Raw genomic sequence first — 11,979 nt, 5'->3', positions numbered from 1 at the left:
TATTAGACGGACGACTGAATATTCAGATTGAACAAACTATTTCCACTGCAACTTTTGAAAAAGAAAAAGATACCAGAACCTTTCTAGTGTTATTGGGCTTGTACAAATTGTTTTCATGAATAATATGAGTTGAAGGCCTAAATCAAACAACAAGATGACCCAAGGAATATATTTCCATTTTATCATAAAGGCAAGACACAAAAACAGAAGCTTCTTTGTGCAGTTGAATTAGGACAGTGCAAAGAGCTCTAAAAAGACTTTCCAGCCCTGTGAAACTAAATACGTCAGGCATGTGGATCTGCTGTAGATACTATATTTACTTTTAAAAAAAATCTCTTACGCAGCTGAGAACTATACATAGCTGTTTTCCCTCAAGACAAGTGGCCTCAGTACATAGACTGCTTTCCAGAAATGCTGAAAGAATTTGATTAAAATCCTAGAATAAATTAGTTACTTATCTGCTCCTTGACTGCTTCATATTGATAGTAAGTTATTCTCTTCTCTGTAACATGTGAAATGTGTATATTGTCTTATTCTATATCGGGTGATAACAATAATCAGCTTTTATCTATGTAGTTCTAATAGGATAGGAAAATGTATCAGAGATTAATGTAACATAATTTTGCATCCCTTTGGTTAAACTGAATTCACTCTTGCAATTGTGCAATTCTGTTTCTAGAAGAGAACTGTCATGAATAAAATGACAAAAGATTTTGACTATAATGTGTAATAGTAAGGAGGAAAATGAAGCCTATCTGATAAAAATAGGGCCACATTATACCATTGACTTTCAAGCTAAGTTTTCTATTGAAACTGTTAAAAACTGGTGACATGTTGTGGCTGCTGCTGTCTAACATAATCCATACATTCTGCTTATCTTTTCCATGAATGGAGACAAGGATTCATTTTAAAAGATATCTTGAAAAATATGAAGAATGCCTCATTTCTATTGTGACTCTAACCTGGTCTATTTTCTTTCAGGTAAAAATGGGTGTCCTTGCTGTGCTTATTCTTCCTTTGCTCCTTTTTGGAATCAGTGGAATTATATATATTTACCGAGCAGTTGGTCGGCTAATTTCAAAATCAGCTGTGCAAAACAAAGTGGTAGTGATTACTGATGCCATCTCTGGATTGGGCAAGGGTAAGTTGTCTGGGTTTGGGTTTTTTTCAGTTTCATAGAGAGAAAGAATCATTGTATCTAGCATGGGCATTCTCAGATGACCTTATATGTTTGATACCTTATATAGGATATGTTCACCTGCAACATGGAGAGAAAGCAAATATAAATAGAAACACGTACTACACTTTTGGAATGTGCACTCTTTATTTCCCTTTAGAGGCACTGCTGCTAATTTAGATGGACTACATTTTTAATGTATATATTTATCTCGGGTTTCAGAATAGCAGCCGTGTTAGTCTGTATTCACAAAAAGAAAAGGAGTACTTGTGGCACCTTAGAGACTAACAAATTTATTTGAGCATAAGCTTTCATGAGCTACAGCTCACTTCATTGGATGCAACAGATTCATCTCAGTTGAATAAGAAGTTTGAGAGGGAAATGAAGGTGGAGTTATTTTTAGCATGCTGTCACTGTGAGATCTAATTACATGTACAATTACTATCTGGTGGCAGCATTTCATTATAAATAGATAATTCATATAACCAGTATAACCCGTAAGGTCTGTACCACTCCGGCTCCATCAGGCCTTGATCATGCAAACATTTATATGCATGCATATCTTTAAGCATGAGGAGTCCAATGGGCTTCAATAGTAAGGTTTGCAGGATCTGGGCCTAACTGAGTGGCTTTGCAATGGCACAGACACATCTGTGTGTGCTGCAGCAGACAGTAAGTATCACAGTGGCCAAGCAGCACTGCTATCTCAGTTCATGCTATATAGTCACATAAAGCTAGCATAGCAGGTTCATTTAGATGTATGTCCGTCTTGGGTAGTTGCTCTAGACATATCACATTGCACTTACACATTATTTTATTTATATTTTAATCTCTATTAATTGAAAAATCTAGCATTATATTCATTTGCATTCCCTTTTAATGGTTTGTTGATTATTATTTGTATATTAAACCTTTATTTCATTTCATTTTTAAAAAACTGCTTCACCTGTTTGTGTTTTTTGGGGCCTCACCACTCCCTCCAGCGCAGAAGGGCTGAGCCATTTTCATCCTCTCTGGGGACAGGACAGCTGCTGCTCTTTGCTCATACAGTCTAATATTACATGCAGAACATGCCTTCAAAAGGAATTTTTTAATATTTAAAATTGTGCCTTTGTGATTTGGTTTTGGATTTGGTTTGGTTTGGTTTACAAGAACCACAGCCTTTACACTTTGTTTTTTCTTTCCAGTTTTTTCCTACACTAAATGGGAGATGTTTGGAATGGATTTCTATTTTCAGAGATGTTTTTCTTCAGGGAATTAGCTGCATGGCAGAAAAGGAAACCAGGCTATTTTATGTGTAAATAAACAGGGAATATAGTTGCCATGAGAAAGGGCATGGAGTTGGGAGCAACATTACCTCCCTCCTGAACACTCTGATATCTAGCATCTTAGATAGGTGTCTGCACTACCCTACAGTCCTGCCACACAAAATATAAGAACATGCATTAAAAAGCATTCAGAGAACCCCCTTCAGAGACTTAGGCCAGCATCCCATGCAAAACAAGCACATACTCAGAACAACCGACTCCCTCAGATAAATAGCTGCAAATATCCTTCTTCTGTGTGCGCAGTCTGCTGGAAGATCAACATCTCCGCTCCCACCATTGCTCCCTCAGCAGTTTCCATATCCCAAAGCTACTTCTCACACTGCATGGTACATAAACTGGAAGACCCAACATTAATGGTATTTATACAGTTGGTTTCTTAACACAAGGCAGTAACACAGAAAGCAGGTCTGCATCCTCTGCAAATACACAGCTCTATGAAACAGAATCTAGAAGGCACAACTGTAATTCAATATGGCTTACCTGCAAAGCCAGAGAGAAACAATACAATTCTTCATAACTAGGTGTGGTGAGCTCTTCCTTACAGAATCCTGTTTCAAATATCAAATCCGTCTTTCTGCATTACTGATGTGGCTTGCATCTTTAAATGGGCAATGACACCAGGTCCTTCCAGCAGTGAGCTATCCTATACAGTATATGAAATTGTTACTGTACATGAGGCCAGGGACAAGTCCATTTTACAGAGCCAAGTCTGAGGCAGAAAGCTGAATGAGACACTATGCTGAGCTTGCAGTACAGTACACTGGTTCTAATCCTTCACTTGGCATGGGATCACCTTGCAGCAGCATCTGCCTTGAAAAACAAAATGATATTTATTATCAGCTGTTCCATGGAATCCCAGCTCAAAAGGAACACTGGACAATCTATGCTATATTTACTGCTATTGCAATAATCCAGCACCAGGGATGCAGCTCATCATGAATGGATATTGTTCCCAGCCACCATGCTGCTTCCAAGGGAAGCAGTGGGGGCAGAAGACCTATCTGGCTTCAAGATTAAACTTGATAAGTTTATGGAGGAAATGGTATGATGGGATAACATGATTTTGGCAATTAATTGATCTTTAACTGTTCATGGTAAATAGGCCCAATGGCCTGTGACGGGAATGTTAGATGGGGTGGGATCTGAGTTATTACAGAGAATTCTTTCCTGGGTATCTGGCTGGTTAATCTTGCCCACATACTCAGGGTTCAGCTGATTGCCATATTTGGGGTCGTGAAGGAATTTTCCTCCAGGGCAGATTGGAAGAGGCCCTGGGGGTTTTTCGCCTTCCTCTGTAGCATGTGTCACGGGTCACTTGCTGGAGGATTCTCTGCACCTTGAAGTCTTTAAACCATGATTTGAGGATTTCAATAGCTCAGACATAGGTGAGAGGTTTATTGCAGGAGTGGGTGGGTGAGATTCTGTGGCCTGTATTGTGTAGGAGGTCAGACTAGATGATCATAATGGTCCCTTCTGATCTTAATATCTATGAATCTATGAATCTAGGTGTGTAAGTGCATAGGAAGATAGGGCTAGCTCCGTAAAGGGACTTAGGTGTTCCAGTGCTCAGCATCGCAGCACCTAACTTCTTTTGTATATAATTGTTACAGTGCAAATATTTGTAATAAAAATAATAATATAAAGTGAGCACTGTACACTTTGTATTCCATGATGTAATTGAAATCAATATATTTGAAAATGTAGAAAAACATTCAAAAATATTTAATACATTTCAATTGGTATTCTACTGTTTAACATTGCACTTAAAACTGCGATTAATCACAATTAATTTTTTTAATCGCAATTAATTTTGGTGTTAATTGCGTGAGTTAACTGTGATTAATCAGCAGCCCTACTTAGAGCTCTTGCAACTGGAGTGGAATTGTCACACCAAGACAAGTTAGGCCATAAATGTAGGTACAACCACTGTGGGACATATCTTGAAGGCAACTTATCTTCCCAAGTTGCTTTCCATGGGCCACTTGGTGGTGTATTTCTTTGCCAACTTTGCAGTTATGCTTCCTCAAGTTGCAATTTCTCCATCTGTTCTCATTGTGTTAACAACAATGGTGGGACCTTGAGCTGAGTCTGTGCATTATTAATCAGTTACATTTCTGATTATTGCACTTTGTGATTAGGTGTCCTTATAAACACAGGTTTCAGAGTAGCAGCCGTGTTAGTCTGTATTCGCAAAAAGAAAAGGAGTACTTGTGGCACCTTAGAGATTAACAAATTTATTTAATCAGCAGTCTCTCACTGGAGTCTGTTTTTGACCACTAACCCAGGAACCTATCTTTGCAACAAAGCCCGTTGCCAACTCTGTCCACATATCTATTCAGGGGACACCATCATAGGGCCTAATCACATCAGCCACACTATCAGAGGCTCGTTCACCTGCGCATCTACCAATGTGATATATGCCATCATGTGCCAGCAATGCCCCTCTGCCATGTACATTGGCCAAACTGGACAGTCTCTACGTAAAAGAATGAATGGACACAAATCAGACGTCAAGAATTCTAACATTCAAAAACCAGTTGGAGAACACTTCAATCTCTCTGGTCACTCGATTACAGACCTGAGGGTGGCTATCCTTCAACAAAAAAGCTTCAAAAACAGATTCCAACGAGAGACTGCTGAATTGGAATTAATTTGCAAACTGGATACAATTAATTTAGGCTTGAATAGAGACTGGGAATGGATGAGTCAATTACACAAAGTAAAACTATTTCCCCATGTTTTTTCTCCCCCTCACTCCACCCACCACAGTTCCTCAGATGTTCTTGTTAACTGCTGGAAATAGCCTACCTTGCTTGTCATCATGAAAGGTTTTCCTCCTTTCCCCCCCCTGCTGCTGGTGATGGCTCATCTTAAGTGATCAGTCTCCTTACAGTGTGTATGATAAAACCCATTGTTTCATGTTCTCTGTGTGTGTATATCAATCTCCCCTCTGTATTTTCCACAAAATGCATCTGATGAAGTGAGCTGTAGCTCACGAAAGCTTATGCTCAAATAAATTTGTTAGTCTCTAAGGTGCCACAAGTACTCCTTTTCTTCTTATAAACACAGTATTTGGTTTCAGTTCCTTTTATTAACTGCTTCTTTCAGCACAGATGTATTTCACTAGCTTAATAACATAAGTATGCTTGATTGCAAGCATTAGCCTTATTTCTTCACTTTATCACTTAAACTAAAGGAAAGCATTATGAGTACAAACCCTGTCTTTCCCAGCAGGATTGCCCATGAGGTAAGCCCTGCCACTAAAGATTACAGTATTTTACCCAAAGCTGTATCATTCATAGCTGACTTCCTTTTATACACATTTTAATACTAAAGTTCAACCATAGATTTTAACTATGAAATCTTGTTAGCTGCACCAATGGTACATTCTTATGAAAAGCTATAGCAACTCTGGGTTCCCTCGGACTATTCCAGAAATCTAGCCATTAGATTTTGCATGTTTATTTGAATAGCATTAAATCCTTCCCCAAACAACTCCAAGGAAAACTCTACAAACTCCTCCCCCACAAACTCACCCAAAGGATCATCTACATGCTTCTACATATACTACAGATTGTTGTAATAAGCCATAGATCCAATGTCTTTATTAAGACCATGCTTTTTAGTGTCTAGCAAATGTAAATTTGTAAATTTGTAAATTTAAGTTCCTGGGCTTGTCTTTTAAAAGTGGTGTGCAGATTTCCTTTGAGGATGAGGACTGATAAAATGAGGAGAGTGATCGCTTTGTGAAAAGTGTTCACCCACAGGTGATAGGGTGTTTTTGTCTTATATCATTTTCCTGTGTGTGTTCATTTGAGAACATAGAGATTGTCTGATAGTTGTTATTGGGTCATTTAGTGCATTGGAGGAGGTTCACCAGATGTGATAATCATTTGTAGGACCCATGGATATTGAAAGGTGTGTTGTGGGGGACTTTTGATCATTGTAGCAGTGGAGATATGTCTGCAGATTTTGCATCTGTTCTGGCAGAGTCCGATTTGAGTTATGTGTCCTGATCTGTGGGGAACTTGCTTCTGATGATGAGCTTGGAGAGATTGGGGGATTGTTTGAAGATCAGAAGAGAGGGTTCAGAAAAGATTTCTTTCAGGATAGGATCCCCATTGACTATGGGTTGTAGTTGTTTGAGATAGCCCATACGGGTTCCAGTGTGGGATGTTAGGTGACAACAAGGGGTGTGGGATCAGCTACAGAAATACTGCATACAAAATTATTTAGTTAGTCAAGGTTAAGGAAGACTTCAAGGAATTTCAAAGGGATATAACCAAGACAAGTGAATGGGCTGCCTGAGGGCAGATGACATTCTATACCAACAAATGCAAGACATTACCACACTGGAAGGAATAATTTCAACTACTAGTATGTGAGTAAGTAGACAGAGGTGACAGTGGGCATGTGCAGCCCAAGCTGAAGGCTGTGGGCACTGCAGTCTCACTGCAATTTAGTGAATGTGATGATCCATCAGGATTCCCACAACCGTATTACCCCCTCTGTCTTAGCAAGTGAGAACTTTGCTGCTGCTAAGCTCTGCATATTGTCAGCTTCCTGACTCTCTAGCCTGTCTGCCTTGCCAGCAAACTCTTCAGGGCTCTGCCAGTCATAACCTTGCCTAGCATGTAATAGTCAGTGAACCTCAATTCCCAAGTTCCTCATAGTTGCCTTTCTCTGCAGTGTTCAGCTCTTCTTACTTTAGCATCCACAAATCTTATCAAATTTGTTGTGCCTTTGGATGTGTTGCATCCGATGAAGTGAGCTGTAGTTCACGAAAGCTTATGCTCAAATAAATTTGTTAGTCTCTAAGGTGCCACAAGTCCTCCTTTTCTTTTTTCAAAGATACAGTTCACAACCGCTTATTAACTTAATTTTTTCACAAAAGGACATAGGTTTACGTGATACCAAATATAAGGAATAAGTAATGGTTACAAACAAATGAAAGTAAAAATATGCTTCTAAGATCCCCCCCCCCAGCAAACAAGAGTCTTTTCTTCAAAGATGTTTTTCTCACCATGGTTGGCTTATATAGCTTTAACCAGGACCCAACATATGGAACTCAAAACACTTGGTTTTTGACTCTTTAGGTGAATGATAACCTAGGGCAGGGGTCTCAAACAGCAGCCCATGGGCTGCATGCGGCCCACGGGATTATTTTCTGCGGCCCCCTGTCCCCTGAGCATTTACCTAGAGCGGCTCTGGCCCAGCGTGCACCGGGAGCAGGGCAGGCTCCCTGCCTGCCTGCCCTGCCCCAGCGCCGCTCCGGGAAGTGGCCAGGACTTGGGGGAGGAGTAGGGGGCACAGGGGTCTGGGTGTTGCTCTGGCTGTGCCTCCAGTACCTCCCCCAAAGCTCCCATTGGCCGGGAATGGGGAACCGTGGACAATGGGAACTTTGGGGGAGGTACTTGGAGGTGCGGCCAAGGCAACACACAGACCCCTGTGCCACCCCCCCCAATCACCCATGTCCCAGACACTTCCTGGAGCGGCGCGGGGGCAGGGCAGGCAGGCAGGGAGCCTGCCCTGCCCCCAGTGCACGCTGGGCCAGACCCACCCCCCGAACCCCTCCTGCAGCCGAACCCCTGCTGTGAGCCCCCTGCTGCACGCCACACCCCGACCCCCTGCCCTGACCCCGACCTCCTGCCCTGAGCCCAAACACTTTTTAAGGACATAATTTCAATACATATCCATAACTCTTTGTACGCACCCTGTACATGCACCATACAATGAGTTTTGAGACTAGTGTGTTACCACTTTGCATATGATACCTTTTAGATACATATTCTGACAATACTATGTCAGGTACAGTCAGTCAGGTACAGTAAGTCAGGCCTGACGAGAGTTGCTGACACAGAGTAGAGAACCACCAATGGGCCTCTGTGTCACATTGAGCTAGCTAGATTAAAGATAGTGCTGGTACAGCTCCATGAACTGCAAATTACAGCCTCATTGCAGTGTAAATGTAGCCTCAGAGCCCTGACCTGCAAGCTCCTTGGCTATTTAGAGTTTGATTAGATCATTGGGCTAGAGGGCACTATTCTGCATGCTTTTAATATTGTAAAAGATGTTAATCTGTTTTGTACTTATTGTTCATGTATACATTTCCTGTACCGTGAAGGGGTTTTATGTTTCTTCATTATTTTTTATTGTTTGCTTTTTCCAAAATTAATGTAGTTTGAAAAAAAACATTGAATTCATCAACAGCAGAACAATTTCAAAGTGAAATTACTCCAACTGACTTTTTACTATTCCTTATTAATATATTTATTTTCCAGAATGCTCTCGAGTCTTTCACTCTGGAGGAGCTAGGTTAGTGTTGTGTGGCAAGACATGGGAGAAGTTAGAAGCCTTGTATAATGCTTTAATCAGTGTGGCAGACCCCAGCGTGGTAAGTATGTCCTCTCCTTGCTTTGTGCCTTGTCAAAGTATACAGATCTGGAGGCAAAAAAAATTAATGATCTGGTGCTTGGCACAGTTTTTACATACAAATGAATATAGAATGTTTATGGCTTGTATAAAGTCAATTTTCAGTCCTAGTGCCACATGTAGGCTGCTAAAGTCATATTTAGCTACTCAGATAAAAACAACCTGATTTCTAGAAGTGCCAAAAGTCCACAGGGTCTGCTGAGACCAAAGGGAGCTGTGGGCACTCAGTCTATTTTGAAAAAAGGCTACTTTTATTTAGGTCCCTAAAAATAGCATGTGGACCCTAGTTTTAGGCATCTGGTTTTGAAATGCTTGGCCTCAGTGTTTCAACTCCCAGCTCTGCCCCAATTTAACAAAAATCAACTTGCACATCAATTACAGGGACTAGCCCAGATTTTCTGCTCATGCTGAACTTTATGCTACCTCAGAGGTTTCTTGACCCTGGCACTGGCCAAGGCATAGGTTAGCCACAGCAGCTCTAATTTCTCCACTGCCCACAGGGTCACTTGCCCCCAGTACCGAGTGGCTGGGAAGGGGAGAGTCGAGTCAAGCTGGCATCCAGGCATACCCAGGAGTCTAAAGTTTGGGAAAGGCAAAATAATTGTCAAAAGGAATGTGATGATGCACCTACTCCTTCTCTGTTCCCACCTAATGCTCCCTGGGCCTAGGGAACAGACTACAGAGGGCATAAGTTCTAGTAGGTCACACATTTTTCTGCCACCATGTCCTTTCCTGTCCCTGTTTTCATTCTGAGAGGAGAGGGTTAGGGGATGGCCCTTTCTGTTCGCACTTCTCCAACCACTTCTCCTCACAAAATGTCTCCATGTAACAACCCCTGAAAATATCATCAACATGCAGGGGATAACAGGAGATTCATCTGTGTGGGAGTGGGGTCAGTTTGCTACATGCACCCCAGCATTTATTTTGGACATAACACGAGCACTAGTGAAGAGAAGGGAGGTGGGATTTACCCCAGTTGTGGAGCTCCCAAGTTGCCTAACAGAGGGGTTTCCTTCAGCAAAAAACACATTTTCAAAGGTCATGAGTTGGGCCATCAACTACCATGGGATAATTTAAAAACCATGAGATTTTAAAGAATAATGTCTTGGGTTCTTTTTAGAGAGAAGGTGGGTGAGGTAATATCCTTGATTGGACCAACTTCTGTTGGTGAGAGAGACAACTTTTCAAGCTATACAGAGCTTTTCCTCAGGTCTTGGAAAGGTACTTAGAGTGTCACAGTGTTCTGGCTTCTGAGACTTTACAGTGCACTCAGGTCAGTTTCCCAGCTTTTCTTCATACGCACAATGGCTAGAAATTGACTAGTTTTAAAAATGAAAATTGAGATTCTCCCATAATTTCTGGGCTTCAGGATCTGGGATTTTAAGAACTACATCAAGTATTGCAAGAGCCATGATAAAATCATGTGAGATGGCAACACTGAGTCAGATTCCTCTGAGAGTGGGTAAAAAGGAAAAACAATATTCTCAAAATGATGCGGAGAGCACTTTCTTTGCATATGACAGTAAATACACTTTAAAACAGAGAGCAGACACAGTCTCCTTTCATATAACCTTGTATGTCTGAAATAACAAAATACTATTTCCTTTTTAAAAAAAAGACATTTACACCAAAGCTCGTACTTCTGGATCTCTCAGACATAAACTGCATTCAAGACGTAGCTAAAGAAATATTGGATTGCTATGGATGTGTGGATATACTGATCAACAATGCTAGCATGAAGGTGAAAGGATCAGTGCAGAGTATCTCCTTGGAACTCGATAAAAAGATTATGGATGCCAACTATTTTGGACCTATAACACTAACCAAAGGTATTTTGATTTTTTTCTTCTTTTGAAAGTGCTATTTAAAGATTGGGTCCCAAGTCATTGTGTCGTGTTGTGGGATGGCTTGGGTCAAATTTTGCTTTCATCTTCATCAGTGTAAATCAGAAGAATCTCTATTGAAAATCAGTGGTTTGAAATTGGAGCAAGTGAGAATAGAATCAGCCCCCTGAGTTTGAAGAGAAGAGTGTTTATCAACAATAAGTGACATCATGGCCCCATTTTCAAAACACCCAGTTGTATGTTTGCAAGTGACGCCTGTAGGCATGTGCTTCTCCTGTCACAAATCAGTAAGGAGTGCATGCAGCCAGGCTAAAACTTAGCCATGACAAGACTGTATCCAGCACATAATTGTGTACAAATTTGGGGTGCACTTAGGGCTCAATCATGAAAGATGCTGAGCACTCTGGTCCTGATGCAGCAAAGTACTTATGCACATCCTTAACTTTTAGTATGTGAGTTGTCCCATTGACTTTACTGGGGCTACCCATATGGTTAAAGTTAAGCACATGTTTAAGTGTTTTAAAGGACTCAGGTGAGAGCACCGTACAGGATCGAGCCCTTAGAGCAGAGGGATTTTGTAAAGGTACTTCAGAGAGCCAGATATTTTGCTGCCTTCTGTTTCTCCCACCTTTCTCCTTCTTTCCTCCCTCATTCTTTGTCTGCTGTCCCAAGAGCAACCAAAGTATCATTCAGATGCTCTTGGTTCCCGGTTCCTCTTTCTCATCATCCCAGGGAAAGTATCTCGAGACTGCTATCAGCTCTATTGCAGGGAGTATCCCTCTAGTACTGCCAATCACTTACTCACATTCATTTGTAACTTTTTAATATTTTTCACTCTTAAGGAAAAAACAGTCTGGTTTTCCTCAGCTCCAGCCATCAGACAATGTATACTTGAAAGTGTGTTTCACCCTCTGCATATATATATGTATGTATTTGTGTGTGTGTATGCGTATGTGTATGTGTCTTCAAAACACTAAGCTGTTTTATACACCCCTGGGAAGGCTGAGAGCTGGAGTCAGGCTCTGGCAGAGGCTGAAGAAGGATCTCTCAGTTGCCAGATCTCTTCATGAGAAAGAGATTGGAGGAAAATAGTGGCTCTCAAAATTACACTAAATATACAGATGGTCAGGAAGATCCCAGCTACACCACAGGAATCAGTGCCAGGGGCAGACCCTCATGGAACCCAGCCATGGCAGAG

General features: G+C 41.1%; 1 protein-coding gene across 1 annotated transcript in view; it reads left to right on the top strand.

Annotated features, from left to right (window-relative positions):
• Positions 1-380: 380 nt before the first annotated feature.
• DHRS7C (dehydrogenase/reductase 7C) overlaps positions 381-11,979 on the top strand; it is a 31,999-nt gene continuing 20,400 nt past the window's right edge. The window contains exons 1-4 of the mRNA XM_038372004.2: positions 381-485; positions 982-1,141; positions 8,787-8,899; positions 10,556-10,766. Of these exons, the coding sequence (XP_038227932.1) occupies positions 988-1,141; positions 8,787-8,899; positions 10,556-10,766 (478 nt within the window). The 5' untranslated portion in view covers positions 381-485; positions 982-987. The remainder of the gene's footprint in view (positions 486-981; positions 1,142-8,786; positions 8,900-10,555; positions 10,767-11,979) is intronic.

This window comes from Dermochelys coriacea, chromosome 14 (genome assembly GCF_009764565.3).
Source record: "Dermochelys coriacea isolate rDerCor1 chromosome 14, rDerCor1.pri.v4, whole genome shotgun sequence".
In the NCBI taxonomy this organism is placed as follows: domain Eukaryota; kingdom Metazoa; phylum Chordata; order Testudines; family Dermochelyidae; genus Dermochelys; species Dermochelys coriacea.
This window is presented reverse-complemented; position numbering and strand designations above follow the sequence as displayed.